At 47.2% G+C, this 25,892-nt stretch overlaps 2 protein-coding genes across 8 annotated transcripts in view; one reads left to right on the top strand and one right to left on the bottom strand.

Annotated features, from left to right (window-relative positions):
• The window catches only part of osgn1 (oxidative stress induced growth inhibitor 1), a 71,603-nt gene extending 71,354 nt beyond the window's left edge, over positions 1 to 249 (bottom strand). The window contains exon 1 of one of the 2 annotated variants that reach the window (XM_087994642.1): positions 111 to 249. The gene's annotated coding sequence lies outside the window, so the exon portion shown is untranslated. The remainder of the gene's footprint in view (positions 1 to 110) is intronic. The other variant, XM_087994640.1, reaches the window with a different exon arrangement.
• LOC122560337 (uncharacterized) lies at positions 134 to 21,309 on the top strand. Of its 6 annotated transcripts, XM_087994645.1 has the most exons (6): positions 134 to 290; positions 4,108 to 4,726; positions 7,704 to 8,073; positions 13,023 to 13,289; positions 15,101 to 15,253; positions 18,681 to 21,309. In XM_087994645.1, exons 3-6 carry the CDS (start codon positions 7,797 to 7,799, stop codon positions 19,328 to 19,330), a joined length of 1,347 nt encoding a protein of 448 aa, XP_087850771.1. In that variant the 5' UTR covers positions 134 to 290; positions 4,108 to 4,726; positions 7,704 to 7,796; the 3' UTR covers positions 19,331 to 21,309. The 6 variants fall into 6 exon arrangements, with proteins under 6 accessions (XP_087850771.1, XP_087850770.1, XP_087850772.1 ...); XM_087994644.1 differs by lacking the exon at positions 4,108 to 4,726 and having other exon boundaries at positions 152 to 290; XM_043710985.2 differs by lacking the exons at positions 134 to 290; positions 18,681 to 21,309 and adding an exon at positions 16,287 to 17,471 and having other exon boundaries at positions 2,294 to 4,726.
• The last annotated feature ends 4,583 nt before the right edge of the window (positions 21,310 to 25,892 follow it).

Below are 25,892 nucleotides of genomic sequence, written 5' to 3'. Positions count from 1 at the left end.
GGAAAGGGTTGTAAATATTCGGCGGGGGGGGGGGGGGGATACAACATGTGACCGAACGTCACGTGCTGGGTTCTCCCGAAATGCCCGCGCCCCGGTTGGCAACTACCTACCTCCCTCCCGCTCTCCATGTGGCGCCGGTTCTAAATCCAGGCCCAGGCTCCGCGGCCTAGCCCCTCCACATGACGGACAGCGCACTCAGCCAATCAGCGACCGGGGCGGGACATCCGGACCGATATCCGGTCAAACGGTCGCAGAGTTCTGGTCATTTTAAAGACGCGGCAACGTCAACGGTCAGTGCCCGCGGAGGGGACTGTCCGGGGGGGTCAGCGCTGAGGGGGAGGGGACTGTCCGGGGGGGGGGGGTCAGCGCTGAGGGGGAGGGGACTGTCTGGGGGGCGGGGGGTCGGGTCAGCGCTGGGGGGGAGGGGACTGTCCGGGGGGGTCGGGTCAGCGCTGGGGGGGAGGGGACTGTCGGGGGGGCGTCAGCGCTGAGGGGGAGGGGTCTGTCTGGGGGGGGGTCTGTCGGGGGGAGGGGACTGTCTGGGTCGGGGGGGTCAGCGCTGAGGGGGAGGGGACTGTCTGGGGGGGGGGGGGGGTTCAGCGCTGAGGGGGGGGGGACTGTCTGGGGGGGGTTCAGCGCTGAGGGGGGGGGGGACTGTCGGGGGGGTCAGCGCTGAGGGGGAGGGGACTGTCTGGGGGGGGTCAGCGCTGAGGGGGAGGGGACTGTCTGGGGGGGGTCAGCGCTGAGGGGGAGGGGACTGTCTGGGGGGGGTCAGCGCTGAGGGGGAGGGGACTGTCTGGGGGGGGTCAGCGCTGAGGGGGAGGGGACTGTCTGGGGGGGTCAGCGCTGAGGGGGAGGGGACTGTCTGGGGGTGGGGACTGTCTGGGGGGGTCAGCGCTGAGGGGGTGGGGACAGTCTGGGGGAGGGGACTGTCTGGTGGGGTCAGCGCTGAGGGGGAGGGGACTGTCTGGGGGTGGGGACTGTCTGGGGGGGTCAGCGCTGAGGGGGAGGGGACTGTCTGGGGGTGGGGACTGTCTGGGGGGGTCAGTGCTGAGGGGGAGGGGACTGTCTGGGGGTGGGGACTGTCTGGGGGAGGTGTCAGCGCTGAGGGGGTGGGGACAGTCTGGGGGTGGGGACTGTCTGGTGGGGTCAGCGCTGAGGAGGAAGGGACTGTCCGGGAGGGGGAGGGGGAGGGGGAGGGGGTCAGGGTCAGTGCTGAGGGGGAGGGGACTGTCTGGGGGAGGTGTCAGCGCTGAGGGGGAGGGGGAGGGGACTGTCCGGGAGGGGGAGGGGGAGGGGGTCAGCGCTGAGGGGAAGGGGACTGTCTGGGGGGGGTCAGCGCTGAGGGGGAGGGGACTGTCTGGGGGGGTCAGCGCTGAGGGGGAGGGGACTGTCTGGGGGGAAGGGGACTGTCTGGGGGGGGTCAGCACTGAGGGGACTGTCTGGGGGGGGTCAGCGCTGAGGGGGAGGGGACTGTCTGGGGGGGGTGTCAGTGCTGAGGGGTGGGGACTGTCTGGGGGGGGTGTCAGTGCTGAGGGGTGGGGACTGTCTGGGGGGGGTGTCAGTGCTGAGGGGTGGGGACTGTCTGGGGGGGGTGTCAGTGCTGAGGGGTGGGGACTGTCTGGGGGGGGTGTCAGTGCTGAGGGGTGGGGACTGTCTGGGGGGGGTGTCAGTGCTGAGGGGTGGGGACTGTCTGGGGGGGGTGTCAGTGCTGAGGGGTGGGGACTGTCTGGGGGGGGTGTCAGCGCTGAGGGGCAGGGGACTGTCGGGGGGGGTCAGTGCTGAGGGGTGGGGACTGTCGGGGGGGTCAGCGCTGAGGGGGAGGGGACTTTCGGGGGAGGGGGTCAGCGCTGAGGGGGAGGGGACTGTCGGGGGAGGGGGTCAGCGCTGAGGGGGAGGGGACTGTCTGGGGGGGTCAACGCTGAGGGGGAGGGGACTGTCTGGGGGGAAGGGGACTGTCTGGGGGAGTGTCAGCGTTGAGGGGGAGGGGACTGTCTGGGGGGGTGTCAGTGCTGAGGGGTGGGGACTGTCTGGGGGGGGGGGGACTGTCTGGGTGTTCAGCGCTGAGGGGGAGGGGACTGTCCGGGAGGGGGAGGGGGTCAGCGCTGAGGGGGAGTGGACTGTCTGGGGGGGTCAGCGCTGAGGGGGAGGGGACTGTCCGGGGGCGGGGGGGTCAGTGCTGAGGGAGAGGGGACTGTTCGGGGGTCAGTGCTGAGGGCGAGGAGGGGGTGGGGGTCAGTGCTGAGGGAGGGGAGACTCTACGTCAGGGAGACCGAACATAAACTCAGGGCACATATCACTGAGCGTCTCAGCCGGGCCCACAGGGGCCGACCTGACCTCCAGTTACTGCCCATTTTAATTCCCCTTCCCCACTCCCTTTCCGACATAGCAATCCTTGGCCTCCTCCCTTGCCACAGCAAATCAAACCGCAAATTGGAGGAACAACACCTCATTTTCTGCCTGGGCATCAAACCCGCAGACAAGGTTGCGAGGTGTGGGGTGCAATGGTAGTTTGGCGCACTGATTTCTACACTGCTAAAGCCAGGTGCCAATTCGCAGACACCACCTCCTACTGCCCCCCAAACATGACCTCACCTCCCATCACCAAACCATCATCTCCCAGACCATACACAACCTCATCACCTCAGGGGATCTTCCACCCACAGCTTCCAACCTCATAGTTTGGGAACCCCAAACCGCCCTCTCCTACCTCCTTCCCAAGATCCACAGGCATGACTACTTTGGCCGACCCATTATCTCAGCCTGCTCCTGCCCCACTGAACTCATCTCCACATACCTTGATACTGTCCTATTTCCCCTGGTCCAGGAACTCCCCACGTATGTTTGGGACACCACCCATGCCCTCCACCTTCTCCAAGACTTTTGTTTTCCTAGACTCTAACATTTCGTCTTCACCATGGGCATCCAGTCCCAGTTCATCAACTTCATCAACACATTCCACCCTGACCTTAAGTTCACCTGGACCATCTCAAACACCTCCCTCCCCTTCGTGGACCTCTCCATCTCCATCTCCATTAATGGTGAACGACTCAACACTGACATCTTCTACAAACCCACCGACGCCCAAAACTACCTGGAGTACACCTCCTCCCACCCTGCCTCCTGTTAAAACGCTAACCCTTATTCCCAATTCCTCTGTCTCCGCCATATCTGTTCCCAGGAGGACCAGATGGCCTCCATTAAAGACTGTAATTTCCCCTCCCAGCGCATCCTCTTCACTTCCTGCACCTCTGCCCTTGAACCACACCCCTCCAACTGCAACAAGGACAGAAGCCCCTGGCCCTCACCTTACAGCCCACCAACCTCCATATACATCAATCATCCTCAGCCATTTCCACCACCTACAAATGGACCCCACTACCAGAGCTATATTTCCCTCCCCACCCCTGTCTGCTTTCTATAAAGACCATTCCCTCCGTGACTCCCTTGTCAGGTCCAAGCCATCCAGCAATCCACCCTCCCTTCTCGGCACCTTCCCCCGTCACCGCAGGAATTGCAAAATCTGCGCCCACATTCCACCCCACCCCCACCTCCATCGAAGGCCCCGAAGGAGCCTTCCACATCCGTCAGAGTTTTATCTGCACTTCCACACATCATTTACTGTATCTATTGCTCCCAATGCGGTCTCGTCTACATTGGGGAGACAGGATGCCTACTTGTAGAATGCTCCAGATAACATCTCTGGGACAGCTGCACCAACCAACACCACCACCCCATGGCTGAACACTTCAACTCCCCCTTCCACACAGCCAAGAATATGCAGGTCCTGGGCCTCCTCCATTGCCACTCCCTAATCACCCGACGCCTGGAGGAAGAACGCATCATCTTGCGCCTCAGGACCCTCCAACCCCATGGCATCAATGTGAATTTCACCAGTTTCCTCATTTTCCCCCCCACCCCCAATTCCAACCTTCCAACTCAGCACTGCCCTCATGACCGTCCTACCTGTCCATCTTCCTTCCCACTTATCCATTCTACCCTCCCCTCTGATCTATCACCTTCACCTACACCTACCTATTGCACTCTCAGCTCCTTCCCTCCTGTCCCATCCCGTACCATTTATCTCACTACCCCCTCTGCTCACAGCTCATTCCTGATGAAGGGCCTTTGCTGGGAACATCGATTCTCCTGCTCCTGGATGCTGCCTGACCTGCCGTGCTTTTCCAGCACCCTCAACTACAGCCTGGAGGACTCAACATTGTTCCCCAATTTCAAATAACCTTTCTCCCCCTCCCTTCCTTTCCCCCCCTCCCTTCCTTTCCCCCCCTCCCTTCCTTTCCCCCCCTCCCTTCCTTTCCTTTCATCGACCCTTCCTTTCCTTTCATCGACCCTTCCTTTCCTTTCATCGACCCTTCCTTTCCTTTCATCGACCCTTCCTTTCCTTTCATCGACCCTTCCTTTCCTTTCATCGACCCTTCCTTTCAGCTACCAACCAGATTCATTCCTCCCATCAACCAACCAGGTTGTACCCTTTACCTGTGATTACCAATCCCTACCTGACCACTCTCCCTCTCCCGCCCCGCCTTTATCTGCAGCTCCCCTTACACCCCCACACCCAGCCCCAGTCCTGAAGAAGGATTGTGTTGACTTCTCCACCATCTGATGCTGCCTGGCTTGCTGTGTTCCCCCAGCCTCCTGCTTGTGTACTCTGTAATGGTGATACAGGCATTTGAGAAGTACTTCAATGAACACTTGCAATGCCAAGGTATAAAGGCTGTTGCCTAAGTGTTGGAGAGTGGGATTAGAATTATTAGATGCATGTTTTTGACTGCAGATTTAATGGACTGAAGGTCTTTTGTCTCTACTGTTGATCCCCCATACTCTGTGACAGTATGATCGTGCTCATCAGTTATTTTATGACACCCTCAACCAAACTTACTGAAACAAATTATGTGGCTTTTTTTTTTGTTTCGTGGAGCTTGGTTTGTGCAAATGAAAAATATTTAAAGTCTTTATTAATGAAAACAAATTGCCATAAAAACTCAATAAAAACTGAAAGAACTGTGGATGCTGTAATTCAAACAAAATCAGAAATTGCTGGTAAAGCTTGGCAGGCCTGGCAGCATCTATCTGTGCAGAGAAATCAGAGTTAATGACTTTTCAGATGGATAGAATCTCAGGAAAAAGTGGTGGAAGAGAGATGGAGGTTGAAGAGAAAAAGAAATGAGCAGATTATTGATAATGGGAAGGAGAAGAAAAGCCAGTTTGGTGATAATGGAGACAGTGTGGGTGAAAATGGGTTTGCTGTGCTGAAAACAATCTGTTATTGACAGGATCTGAGGTTTGGGGATAGGGAAAAGACATGGAAGGAGGTGTATCATTTTCTTAAATTATTGAATTTGATATTGAGTCTTGAAGGCTGCAAGGTCCCCAAGTGGAAAATGAGATGCTGTTCCTCCAGCTTGGAATGAGGCTCATTGGAGTATTGCAGCAGGCCAGAGAAAGAGATGTTGGCCAGGGAATACAACGATATGTTGAAATGGCAGGTGACTGCAAGCTCAGGGCCACCTAGCAGGTGTGTCTCAGTCCTTGCCTAGCAAGGAAAGAGGAGGTAAATGGGCATCTTCTGTGATTTGCAAGGGAAAGTGCTTTGGCGTGTGGGGAGTAGGAGTGGACCAGGGATCAGTCGATGCAGAATGCTGACAAGGCAGGTAGGAGAATATGTGTGTGGTAGCATCCTCCTGGAATTAGCTTCTGAACCTTTGAAAGGTGGGGACTGAGTTGGGGGGGTGTGGTCTATTGTTGTGGGAGGGAAGAGAAGGAGTGAGGATAGAAGTGGAGTCATGGACAGTCTTCTATCAGAAGACTTTGCTGGGGCAATATAGTGGCTCAGTGGCTAGTCCTGCTCCCTCATAGTGCCAGGGACCCAGGTTCGATTCCAGCCTCGGGCGACTGTTTGTGTGGAGTTTGCACATTCTTTGTGTGGGATTCCTCTGGCTGCTCCAGTTTTCTCCCACAATCCAAAGATGTGCAGCTGAAATGTATTGGCCATGCTAAATTGCCCATAGTGTTCAGGAATGTGTAGGTTAGGGGTTAGGTGCTTTAGTTAGGGGTAAATGTAGAGGAATAGGTTTGAGTGGGATACTGTTCACAGGGTTGGTGTGGACTTGTTGAGCAAAAGGGCCTGTTTCCACACTGTAGCAATTCTATGATCAGTTAACGATAGGATACCTGAGGATCTGAGCCATCAATTATTTTCGTCTCTGTCTGAGCTTTGAGCCAGTAGTTGTTTTGGTTTGTTAGATACAGAAAAGCAGGGGAACTACAGACTGATGAGCCTGACATCAATGGTGGGTAAGTTGTTGGATGGGATTCTGTGAGGGACAGGATTTACAAGTATTTGGAAAGGCAAGGACTGATCAGTGTTAGTCAATATGGCTTATGAATGGGAAATTGTGTTTCACTGACTTGATTGAGGTTTTTGGAGAAGTGACGAAGATGATTGTTGAGAGCAGAATGGTGGGCATTGTCTATGTGGATTTCAATAAGGGGTTCAACAAGGTTCTGCATGATTAGCAAGGTTAGATCATATAGCTATGGAGAGCTAGCCATTTGGATGCATAACTGGCTCGAATGTTGGTGATGGAGTGTAGCTTTTTGGACTGGAGGCCTGTGACCAGTGTGCCATAAGGATCAGTGCTGGATCCGCTGCTTTTCATCATTTATATAAATAATTTGGATGTGAATATAGGTGGTATAGTTAGTAAGTTTGCAGATGACACCAAAGTTTGTGGTGTACTGGACAGCGAACATTACCTCGGAATAGAATGGGATCTTGATCGGATGGGCATATGGACCAAGGAGTAACAGGTGGAGTTTAATTTTGATAAATGTGAGGTGCTACATTTTGAAAAGGCAAATCAAGGCAGGACTTAATATTTAATAGTAAGGTCCTGAGGAGTGTTGCTGAACAAAGAGACCTTGGAGTACACATTCGTGGTTCCTTGAAAGTGGGGTTGCAGGTAGTCAGGGTAGTGAAGAAGGTGTTTATTGGTCAGAACATTGAGTATAGGAGTTGGGAGGGCCTGTTGCAGTTGTACAGGATGTTGGTTAGGCCACTTTTGGAATACTGCATTCAATTCTGGTCTCCCTGCTATCGGAAAGATGTTGTGAAACTTGATGAGGTTCATAAAAGATTTACAAAGATGTTGCCAGAGTTGAAGGGTTTAAGCTATAGGGAGAGGCTGAATAGACTGGGGCTATTTTCCCTGGAGCATTGGAAGCTGAGGGGTGACTATAGAGAGGTTTGTAAAATCATGAAAAGCATGGATAGGGTGAATAGTCAGGCCTTTTCCCAGGGTAGGGGAATCCAAAACTAGAGAGCATGGGTTTAGGGTGAGAGGGGAAAGATTTGAAAAAGGAGTTGAGGGCTAACTTTATCATGCAGAGGGTGGTGCGTGTATGGAATGAGCTGCCAGAGGAAGTGGTGACAGTTGGTACAATTACTGCATTTGAAAGATATCTGGTTGGGTATATGAATAGAAAGGGTTTGGAGGGATGTGGGCCAAATGCTAGCAAATGGAACTTCGATTAATTTAGGATATTTGGTGAGCATGGACAAGTTGGACTGAAAGGTCTATTTCTGTACTGTACATCTCTATAACTCTTAATTGCGCACTCTCCATCAGTGTATCTTGACCCTGATCTCAGAAAAGCAATAACTGTAATTTTTTCACACTTAGAGCTTTCATACACCCAGAAGATAGATCCTCCTGAATATTTTGGGAAGTCGTTTAGATTTGGACTTCCTGGTCCCACTGACAGAATTCTGGAGAATGGACTCAAGGGAGATGTGTGATGGAGCTGAGAATCCGGAGAGTTCATCAGAGGCCGAGAGCTGTGATTCTGTGATGGTGTGGAGTTTGGAGGAGGCTGTGCAGAAGCAGGTACTGCAGATTGCATCGAGTGCGTGTGGTGCAACTGCAGTCCTTAATGCCCTGCAGGCTCTGGGATTTGACGTTTGCTCTGATGTTGTAGAGAAGTGTGTCCAGACCAGGATGCGGAAGAACGATGCACCCCTGATTGAATATTTAGTATCACGAAGTGTTGCAGGTGAGAGTGTTTCCCCAGTTTACATCCCCCATTTCTTCCCCCTCCCTCAAACTCTGCGTGGGTTTCCTCCAGGTGCTCTGGTTTCATCCCTCAGTCCAATGATGTGCAGGTTAGGGTGGATTGGCCATGCAAAGTTGACCAGTATCTAGGGATGTGCAGGCTAAATGGATTAGCCATGAGAAATATAGGGTGACAGGGATAGGGTAGGAGGGGGTAAAAGCAATGACTGCAGATGCTGGAAACCAGATTCTGGATTAGTGGTGCTGGAAGAGCACAGCAGTTCAGGCAGCATCCAAGGAGCTTCGAAATCGACGTTTCAGGCAAAAGCCCTTCATCAGGAATAAAGTCAGAGAGTCTGAAGCATGGAGAGATAAACTAGAGGAGGGTGGGGGTGGGGAGAAAGTAGCATAGAGTATAATAGGTGAGTGGGGGAGGGCACCCTCTCCTCTCCTCCCTGACCTGTCACCTTCATCCCCTCCCCCACTCACCTATTGTACTCTATGCTACTTTCTCCCCACTCCCACCCTCCTCTAGCTTATCTCTCCACCCTTAATGCTCTCTGCCTTTATTCCTGATGAAGGGCTTTTGCCCGAAATGTCGATTTCGCTGCTCCTTGGATGCTGCCTGAACTGCTGTGCTTTTCCAGCACCACTAATCCAGAATAGGGTAGGAGGGGGGTTCTGGGTGGGTTGCTCTTCGAAGGGTCAGTATGGACTTGATGGGCTGAATGGGAGATTTTGTTGGGGGTTTGGCAAGAGCAAAATAATGCAACTGCCTGGATAGCTCTGCATAAGCACCATGAACTGAATGACCTATTTCAGTGCAATGAAACAGAATTGTTACAGTACAGAAGGAGACCATTCAGATCACCATGGCTCTACAAATGAGTATCATGACATTGTGGCATTCTCTCACCCTTTCGTCATACCCTTGCCCATTGTTTCTATGTAAATAATCATCAAATACCCTCTTAAATGCCTAAATTGAACCTGCCCTTTCACAACTCCAGGCAGTGCTTTTGCAAGACACAGAATCATAGGATCCCACAGTGTGGAATTAGGTCATTCGGCCCATTGAGTACACAGCAACCAAGGCCTGGAATAAAACAAAGTAAAAACAAAAGTTGCTACATCACATTTGCTACATTATCAAATTATGTGCTTGTCCTTTTTTGAGCTCGGACTTTTTTCATTGGAGAAAAGGAGGAGGAGAGGGGACCTAATTGAGGTATACAAGATAGAGTCGATAGCCAGAGACTATTTCCCAGGGCAGAAATGGCTAACATGAGGGGTCATAGTTTTAAGCTGGTTGGTGGAAAGTATAGAGGGGATGTCAGAGGCGGGTTCTTTACACAGAGAGTTGTGAGAGCATGGATGTGTTGCCAGCAGCAGTTGTGGAAGCAAGGTCATTGGGGGCATTTAAGAGACTGCTGGACATGCATATGATCACAGAAATTTGAGGGTGCATACATGAGGATCAGTGGTCGGCACAACATCGTGGGCTGAAGGGCCTGTTCTGTGCTGTACTGTTCTATGTTCTATGTTCCTCTTGTTCTTGATCTTTTTATAAGCAGGAATAGTTTCTCCCCATCTATTCAGTTTTTGAAAACTATCAAATCTCCTTATGCAGGTACTTGTGAAGGACCTAGGAACAGGAGTTGGCCATTCCGTCCTTTTGAGCCTCGTCTGCTATTTCAGAAAATCATGGCTGATCGAATCTCTCCATGCCTTTTACCCTGTCACTATGCCCTGTATGCCTCTATCAATCTGTACCGGAAACAGACTGAGCTTTCATAGCCCTCTGAGGTAGAGAATTCCAAAGATTAGTCATCTCCATGTTCTTTCCAAGGAAAACAGTCCCAAATTCTCCAACTCATCCTCGTAACTGCGCTGTCTTATCCCAGAAGCAATCTCGTAAACCTCCTGTTGCCTCTCCAATGTGTTCACATTCTTTCTAAATGCCCAGAACTGTACACAGTGCTCTGGCTGACATCTCACAAGTGTTTTATACAAAGTCATCATCACCTCTCTGCTCTTATCCTCTACGCCTCTATTAATGTGGCTCATACATTATTAACTAACTCTATAATTCTACCAATGTTTTAATGATCTGAACAGTGCTGCAATGGACAAGGAGCAAAATTTGTTTTCACTGAATCATGAATTTAATACTGATTACTAGAGGAGGCCTCTGTGACTGTTTGAACTGGTTCCAGATTTAATTTGCTTGAATGTTCTGCTGAAGGGGAAACTAAATGAGTCTCATTTTTAAGCTGGTGAGTCTGTCAAGCCACATCATTGCAAAATGATGCCACAGTCCATACTGTTTGTCATTCTCGTCTTATACTTTCCAACCACCTCTGAATGGTTTCTGTAATGATGACTTATTGTCACTGGGCTTCACAATGAACAATACAATAAACTACAGTGAAAAGCTTCAACTGTTGCCACGATCCGGCACCATTCGAACACTTCAAGAATTAAAAAGACATAGCTGAAAGAGTCCATCATCATTCTGCCCGTTCCTCCACAAGTCGGAGTACTGAGCCAGCTGACCAACAATACCCACGGCGCCACCTGCACCATACCCACCACCGTCAGATTGGCCGCTCTTCAGGTGCCATCTTATCATCACTGGGCCATCCTCGCCACAGGCTGTCAATGCCAGGTCTCATGCAGGATCAGGAGAAAGTGAGGACTGCAGATGCTGGAGATCAGAGTCGAGAGAGTGTGGTACTGGAAAAGCACAGCAGGTCAGGTAGCATCCGAGGAGCAAGAGAGATGACATTTTGATGAAGGGCTTATACCCAAAACATCGATTTTCCTGCTTCTTTGATGCTGCCTGACATGCTGTGCTTTTCCAGCACCACACTGTATTGACCCATGCTGGATCACCACTCACCCCGCAACAAGGACAATAGGCAATAGGTTCAGGAGTAGGCCATTCAGCCCTTTGAGCCTGCACCACCATTCATTATGATGGCTGATCATCCTCAATCAGTATCCTGTTCCTGCCTTATTTCCATAACCCTTGATTCCTTGAGAGCTCTATCCAACTTTTTCTTAAATGAATCCAGTGACTGGGCCTTCACTGCCTTCTGGAGCAGAGCATTCCACACACCCACCACACTCTGGGTGAACACGTTTCTCTTCATCTCTGTCCTAAATGGCCTACCCCTTATTTTTAAGCTGTGTCCTCTGGTTCGGGACCCCTCCCACCACCCCACCCCCATCAGTGGAAACATGTTTCCTGCCTCCAGAGTGTCCAATCCTTTAATAATCTTATATGTCTCAATCAGATCCCCTCTCAGTCTTCTAAACTCAAGGGTATACAAGCCCAGTCGCTCCAATCTTTCAACATAAGATAGTCCTGCCATTCCAGGAATTGACCTCGTGAACCTACGCTGCACTCCCTCAATAGCCAGATGTCTTATCTCAAATTTGGAGACCAGAACTACACACAATATTCCAGGTGCGGTCTCACCAGGGCCCTGTACAGCTACAGAAGAACCTCTTTGCTTCTATACTCAATCCCTCTTGTTATGAAGGCCAGCATGCTATTAGCTTTCTTCCCTACCTAATGTAGCTGCATGCTTACCTTCATTGACTGGTGTACAAGAACACCCAGATCTCTTTGTACTGCCCCTTTACCTAATTTGACTCCATTTAGGTAGTAATCTGCCTTCCTGTTCTTGCCACCAAAGTGGATAACCATACATTTATCCACATTAAACTGCATCTGCCATGCATCTGTCCACTCACCTAACCTGTCCAGGTCACCCTGTAATCTCCTAACATCCTCCTCATTTCACCCTGCCACCCAGCTTTGTATCCTCAGCAAAATCGGCTCTGCCGAAGCTGCCACTATGCTGATAACCAGGAGTCCCCGCTCCAGGCACACTACAACTAAGAGTCCCTGGCTCCGCCATTAGGCCAAGCCACTACATCAGCAAGAATCCTACTCCAGCTGCGTCCTTCTGCAATCTCATCCCCTCTGAGGGGATCCTCAATATAAGTTGGAAAAAGTGCAACTTGTATCAAAACAATATTGGGGAATGTTTTTCCCCATAAGATTAATGGGTTTAGTGGGGGTTGGTCGGTGGGTGGAGGAGATAGGATTGTAAAAGCATTAAACTCTCTGATTCAATCTGTATCAGGGCAACTTCTCTCATAAGAAAGATTGAGATAGGGCTGTTACTTGGGGCAATATTGTGTTACATACCTCCAAGCAAAGTACATACTACGCTTTCCTTCCAATTCACTGGTGCAACTGTTGCTGCTCACCAGGCTGTTTGGGTCCTTATCAGTGAAGTTTTGAACCTGGTTTTCCAAGTAGGGACTACCCATTCCTTGATCCCTTCAATCCAAGTTATGAATGACAAATTCAAACACAAACCTCGTGTATCGTTCTGACTTTTTGTCACTTGATACCGCAGTGTACAAGACCATCTAGCACCGAGTCTCCAGGCATTGATGTTTTTGATACATGTCAGTGCTGTGCTTGGTAAAAAAGTATGTTATATATCGCAGACTCCCTGTAGCTTCTGTATGTAGCATATTTGATTTTTAAAGAACATTAATAGTAAGAATTGCTTTTAGCTGTTTGATGTTCGTTGGTCATCAAAGACACCCTGGGTGCCTTTATATGACATGAACTGCAGCAATTCAAGAAAGTCGCTCACCACCATCTTCTCAAGGGCAATTAGGGATGGGCAATAAATGCTAGCCAGCCAGTGATACATACATCTTACTGGATGAGGTTTTGATTGGGATGAAAGGTACACAGAAGTTTCTTGAGTATGGGAGGTGCCCATGATTTCATACGGGGCAGGATTTTATTCTGTGATGCTTGAGGTGGCTGGGAATCTGGAAGGCAGAACAGAGAGCTAGGATAGGGAATGTGATCAGAATGGTTTCAATTGTCGATAACTGCTGTCTTCTGTGTTCCAGGTGCCACCCATCAGCAGCTGATAGAGGGTGCAGAGAAGGCAAGTGAAGGAAGGGTTACAGGGAGATTTTTCAGCTTTTACCCTGAACGAAATGTAGATCTGACCACTTGGCTGGCCAGCTGGATGAAGAAAGGAGCTATTGTTGTAGCAACCATGAACATGCAAATTGCCGTGCCGGAGGGTGAAGGAATTCCAGATGCTTGGCATCATCAGATGATCTTTGGAGTGGACTCTGAAGGGATTTACATGACCAATCCATTAGAAATAGGTAGTTACAGGAGACAAAACCTGGTTTCCCATTCCCAACACTTATCCTCTCTGTACCAGAAGGAATGGTGATCCAGATTTTAGTAAATAAACAACTTGCACAATATTCCAAGATTCATCACTTCAGACAGAAGCAAACTGTTCTAAATCATTGCAGTATGTTATTCAAGAGGACATAACCATATTCAAGTTATTGTGTGAGCAAACTTTAAAAAATGAAATGAAATTTCCTTTTTCATTTTGGTGTAGGGATCGGCTTCTCTGGTTTCTGATCTCAATATCCTTTCATTTTGTGTAAATGTTGTTTGGTGAGATGCAGTTTTGAGTGTCAAACTGAGTTGTTTCTTTCATTTTGAGCCTGTCAAACTGTTAGTTGCTCTGAAAGTGTTTGGATTAAGGAGATTAAAGTCAGTACTGGTTCACTGTCTGGTTCAGGATTTACATTTTTATTACATACTTACTCTATGGTAAAGTTTTAAAGGGGTATATGTAACCAAATCTTTGAAGGTCATAACCAAGTTGAGAAAGCTGTTGAAAGGCAGGTTAATTCAGAAAGACCAGAGTAAGGAAGCTATGTTAAATCTTTATGAAATCTTGATGCTTCAATTAGAGGATTGATCTGAGTACGATACAGTAGAAACGAATTTAAAATGTCTTGGAGAGGTTGCAGAGGGGAATCACTAGATTTCTAGGATTGAAAGACCTCCGCTAATGTTGGGTATTATGAATCCGAGAAAGGAAAATTTGTTTGAAGTGTTCAAAGTCGTGAGGTTTTGTTAAAGGAAGAAAGCAAAGCTTTCCAGTGGCAGAAGGTGGAGCATCAGAGGCTGAGGGGTGACTTTATAGAGGTTTATAAAATCATGGGCATGGATAGGGTAAATAGGCAATGCCTTTTCCCTGGGGTGGGGGAGTCCAGAACTAGAGGGCATAGGTTTAGGGTGAGAGGGGAAAGATATAAAAGGGAGCTAAGGGGCAACTTTTTCACGCAGAGGGTGGTATGTGTATGGAATGAGCTGCCAGAGGAAGTGGTGGAGGCTGGTATAATTACAGCATTTATACGGCATCTGAATGGGTATATGAATAGGAAGGCTTTAGAGGGATATGGGCCAAGTGCTGGCAAATGGGACTAGATTAGGTTAGAGTATCTGGTCGGCATGGGCGAGTTGACTGAACGGTCTGTTTCCGTGCTGTATATCTCTATGACTCTAAGACTTTAAGCTGAGGTGATGAGCTAAACGTGAGGTTGTTGTGCTTAAAACACAGCACCCGAAAAAGTAGTGAAAGCAGATTCAACAAAAGACAACTGGCACTCTCTTGGGACTGGCTGTCTGTCAGTGCGGCACTCACCTACTTCTTTTTGAGGTCACATTGAGGGAGCATGATGCATTTGAGGGGCAGTACTGTACTGAAGTGTTAACTCACATCATTGTTTGAAAGTCTACTGACTGGAGCTTGAACACAACCAGCCAGCAGTCAGGTTGCTATCTGATAAGCTATATTGACATTGCCAACGTAAATCGGATAACTGAGTGAGTGACAATTTTTACTTTTTAGATACAGTCAGCTTGTGTGTTGTAATATCTTGTGCTGTCCCTACCATTATTTATCATGCAGCTTCTACCATGACCCAGATCCTGTGCTGGGGTTAGTGACATGGATGGAATTGTGAAACTGAATTATTGGGATTTTCTACTAGTTCCAGTGTTACCCACTCCTCAGGACTAAATCTTGGCTTTCAATGTGCTACTGTTGATAACTGACTGGAGGTGTTTGACTAGCCCTTGAGTCTAACAATATCTCCCTTCTCTGCAGAGAGAAGCAGCCTTGTTAAGCAACGCCTGTGCAGTGAATCACAGCTGCTGATTCGGAAGCAGGATATCATGAGTCGGTTGTCGGGGGACCCAGACTTCTCTTTGCTTAAAGAGACTGTGGACTGTTCCAAGTGGGAGGAGCTGGATGTTGTAGGTGAGTGCAGTGATGTTTCCCTGAGCTACCCACTCGAGGGGTCATACAGATCAGAAATGGCAGTCTTCCAGTGTATGAAACACACTGCATTTATTACACTCTTAACAGCAAGGACAATTTTGGAAATTCTAAGGCCAGTGCCTACCTCTTGATTCCTTAAAAGATGTCCACAATCAGCAGTGCCTAAGTCAAGAGGCTAGTGGAATACACTTGCTTGTCTACATCTAGGAGCTTGACTGCATCAGGGTCAAACAGTCCAACTGTTCATGTCTGAAGACTCACTTTCTCCTCCAATGATACTCCATAGCAGCAGTGTGTACGATCTACAAGATACACTTCAGCAACTCACCTAGGTGCCTTGGACAGCACCTTCTAAACCCACAACTTCTACCACCCAGAAGATAAAAGCAGCAGGGAACCCTACCACCTACAAGATCCCCTTAAAATCGCTCACCTTCCTGATTGGTTCAGGTGATATTCCAGTGCAGTGCTAAGGGGAAATTGCCCTGCCGCTAGTGTGTCATTGAGATTAGAAATTAAATTGAGGCCTATTGACTTGCTAGGGTGGATATCAATGGTACAGTAGCAATATTTTGAAAAAGAGTAAGGGAGTTCTTCTCTGTGTTCAAATCAAAATTTGACCCTCAACTAGTTTTTTGATGATTATCAGATTTGTGTGGCATTTTGATGTACATAGATCAGCTATTCTAATTTCCATATCACAACCATGCCTACACTTCAGAAGTAGGTTATTGGCTCTGCATCACTTTGAGTGGTCTGATAGTAATGAAAGGTGAATGCAAGTCTTTCTATTTTCTCCTTTCCCATTAAAGCCCTGAAACTACCCCCCCTTTATACCGATGAGACAATTTTGAATCTTGTCAAATGCAGGAAAGGAAAAGTTGTAAGAGGTGAAGAGTTTAATAGTTTTGAGAATATAAATTGGGATTGGAGGACAACATGTTAAGAGGAATGCTCACTTGAGTGTAACCCGCAGTGAGTGAAGGGGTGACTCTGTTTATTCTCTCCTCAGGGCAGATTAATCAGATGGTTTCTGGAGATGTTGCTCCAGACAATGTTTCTCACTCATCCTATGTGGTCATTCCTGCTGCGTACAGGTCAGGAGTCACACTGTTTGCCCGGAGACATTCGGACCTGACCAAGGAGCTTTTATTAACACCTGATCTTCCTTTGTTAAATAACCAGCAGTCTTGACAATTTCAAGAGTGAATTGAACTTAGTCAACTTTATCAAAACCTCAAGAGCCTGAGAACTTATCAAACCCACCAGATGATCTCTTCAGTACAAATGATGCAAGACCAGAGAAAGAAAAACATGAGCCCGAGGCTCCTTATCCTGAGCAGTGTGTTCGTGCGTAAGAGGCACTGTACGAGTTTGAGAAGTAGTGGGTCTGTGGTTGCATGCCGGTCACTGTCGGTGCTCTGTAAACCAAGTGGGCTGAAGTTTGCAGTAGTTAGTAATCCTCCTTTCAACTTGCTTGCTGCTCCCCGCCAACTCCTCATTCTCTGTCTCAGCCCTGCTTTTTGCTTTCTTGAAGGTTTAATTACTCTTGTTGCGCTTCCTTTTTATCCCAAGTCTGATGTGGATGGCGCAATGTTTGAACTGGACGCTGTACCCCAAGGATCCCTGCACAGTAATCAAGCAGGAATCTTGGCTGATATCTCCTAATCTAGTCCAGGGTCCTAAAGGTAACTGTCCTTTGCTGAGATTAGTTAATTGAGCACCTATTTGACTTCAAGCCCATGCTAATGAACTGGGAGAGCTTTGATACAGAAACAAAGATGAGTTAATGCTGATGAAGTACAAAACCCAGAGCCTCCCTCTTGTGCTGTTATGCGTACTGTTTTGCCAAGAGAATTTGATTAGTTGTTAAATAATTCAGGGTTTTTTTCTGAAGTGCTAACTTAAATTCTAATGTGTTTTTTTGTTGAAGTATTTTAAATTTTAATTCCATGTAGCACGGCTTCTGTAGTTCCAACAGCCTTGCGTCATTCCTACCAGGAATCTGTGTGGGAGGGATGGCCTACTCTCAAACAGCATTAACGGTTTTGAATTTGAGCAAGAACGTGTATAAAATTTATTTTATTCAGAGTTTGACTGAGCTGACTGGGTGACATGTTGTGTGGTTATGTTCTATAATCTTTAAGGTCTTTGTAATACATTTTCTTGAGATTAAATGTGTTCATATTTTGAAAAATTGAGTCAGTGATAACTTTCTTTGAAATTCTAATCGCTGGGATCAGTTCCAAACTTAAACAAAACTCTGCGTGGGGGAGGGGCTGTTATACTTCCCCACCTGGAAATCCCATTGAATGAGTTTTACATTAAACTGCGTCCTTATTCCTCATTGTCCTGCTTTGTCCACCATCTCATTGCAGAGTAAATCCCCGACAATACTCGATCTTATCTTCAGCAAGAGTTGAAGCAAATCTCCCTCTCTTGTGGGAGTCACGGGTTATTAAGGAAGAGCAGTTTTGTTGGGGTGATTATCATCTTGATGAGCCTGTTGTGGAGCTCCTCCATGCTGGTAGCGTGGACCTTGTAGAGTCCCTACAGTGTGGAAACAGGCCATTTGGCCCAACAAGTCCACACCGATCCTCCGAAGAGGATTATGTACCGGTTTTTTACCCATTAATGCTGCTGTGAAGCATCTGAGCACTTATTATCTATTAAAGATGTTATCAAATGCAAATTCAACTAAGGGGTTTAATGTCTCTTCCAAGAGATGGCTGCTCTGACAGTGCGGCGCTCCCTCAGCGCTGACCCTCCGGCAGTGCGGCGCTCCCTCAGCGCTGACCCTCCGGCAGTGCGGCGCTCCCTCAGCGCTGACCCTCCGGCAGTGCGGCGCTCCCTCAGCGCTGACCCTCCGGCAGTGCGGCGCTCCCTCAGCACTGACCCTCCAACAGTGCCCACTCCCTCAGCGCTGGCCCTCCGACAGTGCCCACTCCCTCAGCGCTGACCCTCCGGCAGTGCCCACTCCCTCAGCACTGGCCCTCCGACTTATGTTGTGGGGTCTCTGAAGGAGTGCAGTGGAAGGATGCACATGCGGCAGCATTTGTTTAGCCAGAAACAAAAATAACACATCGTGTTGACAAAGGCTTACATTTACATAGCACCTTCCAAAGTAACGAAGCATCCTTGGGTCTTCATTGTGTTACACTACACTCTGGGAATGTGGTGAAATCAAGCCTTGTTATTTCTAGAGTTGTATTAAACATTAAAAATGTTATCAGAGTATGCAAATGTATGTATGAAATCGATCCAGGCTAACTGAACCCACAGACCAGATTTGTGTACAAAAGTTGTGCTATTTATGAAAAAATACAGGTTCTAATCAAGGGCAAACAGCTATCAACAGTCAACATAATTCTATTTGTTAAAAGTCTAACCCCCTTCCAACCACTAGGACTTATAACAGCACACAAACCAACAGCCAGTCTCCGACAACAACTCACCAGGACGAAGGACCCGATACCCAGCATGAGCAAAACCAATGTAGTGTACAAAATCCAATGCAAGGACTGCACAAAACACTACATAGGACAAACAGGAAGACAGCTAACGATCCGCATCCATGAACGCCAACTAGCCACGAAACGACACGACCAGCTATCCTTAGTAGGCACACACTCAGATGACAAGCAACATGAGTTTGAATGGGACAACACTACTATTATAAGACAAGCCAAACAGAGAACAGCCAGGGAACTCCTAGAGGCATGGCACTCATCCACAGATTCAATCAATAAACACATCGACCTGGACCCAATATACCGGCCACTGCAGCGGACAGCTGGAACTGACAACCGGAAGCGGCAGATACAAAGCACTTCAAATGCCGGAGGAAAGAAGCGCTTCACAGGAGGCTCCCAAGTACTGAGGATGTCACCTAGACAGGGGACGAAACGTCTGCAACACAAATTCCCAGCTCGGCGAACAGAACCACAACAATGCCTGATTACCTGCTGCACCAGTTTGCTAGCTTTCTGTTTCATGTACAGTACTCCCAGGTCCCTTTGTATTGCAGCTTTTTTGAATGTACTGCTATTACTTTAATTATTAATTACACTTTTTTTTGCCTCCTTTTTTGAATAGGGGTGTTACATTGGCAGTTTTCCAATCCTCCAGTATTTCTCCAGAATCTAAGGATTATTGGAAAATTCTAACCAATGCATCCACTATCTCTGCAGTTACTTCTTTTAGGATCCTAGGATATAAGCCATCAGGGCCAGGGGGTTTATCTGCTTTTATTATGTTGTCTAATACTATATCTCTAGTGATGGTACTTAATTCTTCCCCCACCATTCTTAGGTATTAATGAGGTGTTTGAAGTATCTTCCCCATAATAAACCAGGTGTGGTCTCACCAAGGTTCAGTACAGATGCAATGAGACATTCCTCCTCCATACGCTAATCCACTCCCTATGAAGGACAGCACACCCTGATTGCTGACTTTAATGTCTGCATGTTTACGTTCAGTCACTCCCAGATCTCATTGCACATTGCTCACTCTCCATTTATAGCCATTCAGCTAATTATCTGCCTATCTATTTTTGCTACCAAAGTGCTTACTTCACAATTATCTACATTATACTGCATCTGCCGATCATTTGCTACTCTTAGCCTGTCCAAATCACACTGAAGCATCTCTGTATCCTCCACACAGCTCACCCTCCCACCCAGCTTTGTGTCACCTGCAAACTCCGATATACTTAGTTCCCTCATAGTCACCATATACAGTAATGATTGCAATCAAGGATCCTAGCACTGATACCTGCGGTAGTCCGTTAATTTCTGCCTGCCATTCCTACTATTTCCTGTCTGCCAACCAGATCTCTATATATCACGCCCAATACCATGTCCTTTAATCTTACACATTAATCTCTTATGTGGGACTTGATTGAACGCGCTCTCAATGTCCAAGCAAACCTCATTCAATTGCTCTCCTTCATTAGCCTTGCTGGTTAGGTCCTTGAAGAATTCCAGTAATTTGTCAAATATGGTTTCCCTTTTGTAAATCCACACTGACTCTGTTTGACCCTGCCACTGTTTTTCAAGTGATCAGTCATTAAAATTTTTATAACAGCCTCTAACCTATTTCCCCATTACTGAAATTTAGGCTGACTAGTCGATAATTGCTAGTTTTTTCTTTACATCCCTTTTTTAATTGAAGCAGTAACATTAGCTACCCTCCAGTGAGCACAGGAGAGACCCGTGAAGGGGACTTGGTGTGAGATTGGACTCTAGCAATAGAGTTTTGAATATGGGTTGGGATTGATGGGTAGAATGTAGAGCTAAATTTACATGTGCTGAACTATCGGGTGAGTGTTTCTTGTTGAATTCTGATGTCTAAATATTTTGTTACTTTTTAGTTATTTGAAAAAAAAAAGTTTTTTGGTTGCACTTCAGCTTCACACCTCTTGATCTTTGGGCATCTGGAGTGGGCAGACTGGAGGACCTCCTTGTGGGTCTATTCCTGGGCCTGACTAGGCTGGCCATTAACTGGTCCAAGTCGCAGGCTGTGTGCCACTCTTCTATGGTTACATTTGTGCCAGGATGTCACTGGAGAGGGAGCCCATGGTGTCCATCTTTGTCTCAATGCCCTTAGAGAGAGGTAGGCACTGTGAGGGGGTACAGTGCTTTATCTCCCCTGCCTCCACTCCCTAACCCTGCCTTCGCTTTTTTGATGTAGCATAGCCTTTAACAGGCTTTGTGCTTTCCTGGTGTGGAACAAAAAAGAAATGCATAATAAAGTTAATTCACAACTGTCTTCATTTTTCTGTCTCACTATGAAAAAAACCCACAGGTAATTTGGGGGAATATAGATAAAACTAAGTGTTACTACTAAATCTGCTTAGGGTGTAGTGGTAGTGTCTTGCAGAAAAGGAAGTTAAAATTACCTTTGAAGCTCCTGTGTTGGCTGGAGGAAAGCCACCCTGTTTAGTCAGTGAATACACCCATTATTAACGTGAGGTGGGGTATTGCAATGCCCACTATCGCAAGTGGCTCAGCAGCAGCACTACTGACCATAGCTGCTCGACTGAATCTGTGGCAGATGGTGAGAAAATGAATAAGTGGGGAACATACCCTGGCCCTCTACATCACCAGCCTACTGGCTGCAGATACATCTGTGCATGACGATAGTGGTACGAATGACCATTGCACAATCCTTGTGGAGATAAAGTCCAATCTTCGATTGGAAATGCCTTCTATCCAGTGTGGCACTATTACTATGCTAAATTGGACAGACCTGAAACAGCTATAGCAGCACAAGACTGGGAATCTGTGGCCTTTAGCAACAGAATTGTACTCCTGGAAGGGACAATCAACAGTGCTGTCATGCTCATCAATAGCTTGCTCAGTGATGCCCAGTTTGGATTATGCCAGGACCAGTCAGCTCCTGACCTCATTACAGCCTTGGTTCAAACATGGACGAAAGAGCTGAATCCCAGAGGGGAGGGGAAGTGAAAGTGCCACCTCTTTACAACAAGGCTGCATTTGATTGAGTGTGGCATCAAGGAGCTCTCGCTAAATCAGAATCAATAGGTATCAGGACAGCCCCTCTTCTGGCTGAGTCCTATCAGGCACATAAGATGGTTAAGGTTGTAGAGGTCATTTTAGCTCCAGGACATCTCTGCAGGAGTTCCTCAGGGTAGAATCCTTGGTGGAACCATCTTCAGCTGCTTCATCAATGACCTTCCCTCCATTATAAGGTCAGAAGTGGGGATGTATGCTGATGATTGCACTATGTTCAGTACCTTTTGTGACTTGTCAGATAATGAAACAGTTTGAAGCAGTACACATTGAAGAAGAAGATATGGACAATATTCAGGTTTAGACTGACAACTGGCCAGTAACATTTGTCAACACATACCAAGCTATGACTGTCTGCAATAAGAGACAGCTGCCCCTTGATATTCAATGGTGTGACCATTACTGAATCACCCACAATCAATATCCTTGGAGTTACCATTGATCTGAAACTCAACTGGATTTGCCAAATAAACACAGTAGCTACAAGAACAGGTTAAAGGCTAGGAATACAGCAGCGAGTAACTCACCTCCTGACTCCCTAAATCTACAACGCACAAGTCAGGAGTGTGATGGAATATTCCCCACTTGCCTGGTTGGGTGTGGCTCCAACAACACTAATGAAGCTTGACACCATCCAGGACAAAGCAGTCTACTTAATTGATGCCACATCCAAAAAACTCTACTCCTTCCACCACCGACACTCAGTAGCAGCAGTATGTACTATCTACAAGATGCACTGCAGAAATTCACCAAAGATCCTCAGACAGCACCTTCCACACCTGTGATCACTACCATGTTTAAGGGCAAGGGCAGCAGATACAAAGGAACACCACTCCCTGCAAGTTCCCTCCAAACCATTCACCATCCTGACTCAGAAATATATTGCTACTCAATCAGTGTCACTGTCAAAATCCTGGAATTCCCTCCCTAATGGCATTGTGGGTTTACCTACAGCACATGGACTGTAGAGGTTCAAGGAGGCAGCTCACCCCCACCTTCTCAAGGGGCAGCTAGGATTGGGCACTAAATACTGGCCCAGCCAGGGATATCCATATCACACAAATTAATAAAAACGATATCAATTTGAGTACCCTGTAGTTTATCTGTTCTGCAAAGTTATATTCTTAATAATAAATTGTTAATTTTTGTTTAAGTTATAAACTTGATGTTGAAGATTTGCTGTTCACAGAGTCTAGATAGGAACAATTGGACAAGTTTGAGGGTCAGTTTTGAATGTTTTAAGAACACTGGGCTGTGATTGGGAGTCTGAATTGGTTTGGCTTGTTCTCTCTCTGTTGTAACAAATTTTAAGCAACTGAACTATAGTTTTGATTAGATTAGATTCCCTACAGTGTGGAAATAGGCCCTTCGGCCCAACCAGTCCATACCGACCTCCGAAGAGCAACCCACCCAAACCCATTTCCCTCTGACTGATGCACCTAGCATCAGCATGGCCAATTCAGCATGGCCAATTCACCTGACCTGCACATCTTTGGACTGTGGGAGGAAACTGGAGCACCCAGAGGAAACCCACGCAGACACGGGGAGAATGTGCAAACTCCACACAGACAGTCGCCTGAGGCTGGAATTGAACCTGGGACCCTGGTGCTGTGAGGCAGCAGTGCTAATCACTGAGCCACCGTGCCGGTTTTAAATGTTTAATTGTACCCACATTCACCACTTCCTCTGGAAGTTCGTTCCATACATGAACCACTCCGTGTAAAAAAAGTTCCATCTTTCCCCTCTCATTTTAAAAATATGCCCCCTCGTGTTGAAATTGCCATCCTAGGGCAAAAGACACCTGCCATCCACCTTATCAGTACCCCTCATGATTTTATAAATCTCTATAATGTCACCCATCAATATCCTCTTGCTCCAGTGAAGAAATTCCCAGGCTCTCCTTATAACTCAAACCCTCCATTCCTGGCCACATCCTTGTTAATCTTTTCTGAACCCTCTCCAGCTTAATAATATCCTTCCTCTAACAGGGGGACCAGAACTTAAGACAGAAGGGCTGAATGGCCTATTCCTGCACCTATTGTCTATTGTCTAATTCTAGAAGAGGCCTCACCAATGTCTTGCGCAACATCAACATGATGTCCCAATTCCAATACCCGGTCTGAGCAGTGGTGTTAAACACCTTCTTAACGACTCTGTCTACTTGTGACGCAAACTTCAAAGAATTATGTACCTGAACCCCTTGATCTCTGTTCTACAACACTACCCAAGGCCCTACTTTTAATTGAATAAGTCATGCCTTTGTTTGGTTTTACCAAAATGTGATACCTTGCATTTATCCAAATTAAACTCCATCTTCCACTCTAGCCCATTTACTCAATTGATCAAGATCTTTTTGTAACCTTAGATAACCTTCATTGTCCACTATACCACCAATTCTGGTGTCATCCACAAACTTACTAACCATGCCTCCTATATTCTCAAAACATTGTTTATATAAATGACAAATAAAAGTGGACCCAGCATCAATCACTGTGGAACACCACTGGTCACAAGTCTCCAGTCCGAAAACAACCCTCCACCGTCAGCCTCTGTCTCCTGCCATTAAGCCAACTTTGTATCCAATTGGCAAACTCATCCTGAATCCTATGTGAGCTAACTTTACTAATTAGTCTACCATGTGGAACCATGTCAAATGCCTTACTAAAGTCCAAGTAAACAATGTCTACCTCTCTGCCCTCATCAATCTTCTTGGTTACTTCCTCAAAAAATTCCATCAAGTTTGTGAGACATGATTTCCCATGCACAAAACCATACTGCCTATCCCCTGTCTCTACAAATGCATATAAGTCCTATCTTTCAGAATTGCTACCAATAACTTACCCACCACTGATGTCAGACTCACAGGCGTATAGTCCTCAGGCTTCTCCTTACAGTCTTTCTTAAATAAAGGCCCAATGTTAGTTACCCTCTAGCTCTCCATCATCTGTAGTTATAGATGATACAAATATTTCTGCATGGGGCTCTGCAATTTTCTCCCTAACATCCATGACAACTATGTGTCACCATAGTCTTACCAGACCATAGGGCAGTTCTCATTAGGGAGATTTGGCTGGTGGTGACATACCTCAGGCGAGGGGAGAGATTGAGAAGGAGAGTCCTTCATGGTAACCTCAGCTGGTGATGGGAATTGAACCCACACAGTTTCAGAAACCAACTGTCCAGGCAACTGAGATAAATCTGGTACTCTACCCTCCACGCCAAAAAACGCCACAAGAAGCTGCTAAACGTGTGGTAAATTGTAAACTTTGAGATGAACAGATTGATAGCAAGGAACTTGGAGTACATGCATTTGGAATGTAGGAGAACTGAGTTTTAATTGAATGGTGATTACAGTTGGAAGAACTGAATGTCCCACTTTTTCCTATGATGATCAGGATTGATAATAGGCACTGTCTCAGTAAGACAGCTGTACCACATTCCACAGAATCACTCACATGTCATAGCATAGAACACTATTCAGCCCATCATATTTATACCAGAATCACACTGCCTCTCTCAGCAATAATCTCAGCTCAAGGACACCTCTGTAGGAGTTCCTCAGGGTAGTGTCCTAGATCCCACCATCTCCAGCTGCTTCATCAATGACCTTCTCTCCATCATAAGGTCAGAAGTGGGAATGTTCACTGATGATTGCATAGTGTTCACCACCATTCACAACTCCTCAGATACTGAACCATGTTTAAATGCAACAAGATCGGGACAACATCCAGGCTTGGGCTGACAAGTGGCAAGTAATATCTATGCCCCACAAATGTCAGGCAATAACCATCTCCATCACATCTCATGAAAGAATGTAAAATTACAGCCTCCCAAAGTGACTGCTCAGGAATTGGTGTGTTTAGGGAAAGGTGGAGTCAGAAAGGCAGAAACTAATGAAGAAAAGTAGCATCATTAGAATGGCCACATTCTGAGGTAAAGCTGCCTGATCCCCTATCCGCAGTGATGCTCACCTTCACAATAAATATTTCTGCTTTACATAATCATCTGAAGAAACACATTTTAAAAACCAGGGTTAAAAGAACTGAAAAGACATGCAAAGTTATTGTAAAATTAATTTCTGCATG

The sequence above is a fragment of the Chiloscyllium plagiosum genome, unplaced genomic scaffold (genome assembly GCF_037043375.1).
Source record: "Chiloscyllium plagiosum isolate Xiang-an unplaced genomic scaffold, Cpla_swu_hap1 HiC_scaffold_15, whole genome shotgun sequence".
In the NCBI taxonomy this organism is placed as follows: Eukaryota; Metazoa; Chordata; class Chondrichthyes; order Orectolobiformes; family Hemiscylliidae; genus Chiloscyllium; species Chiloscyllium plagiosum.
The sequence above is the reverse complement of the archived record's forward strand: the minus strand, read 5'-3'. Positions and strand labels throughout refer to the sequence as shown.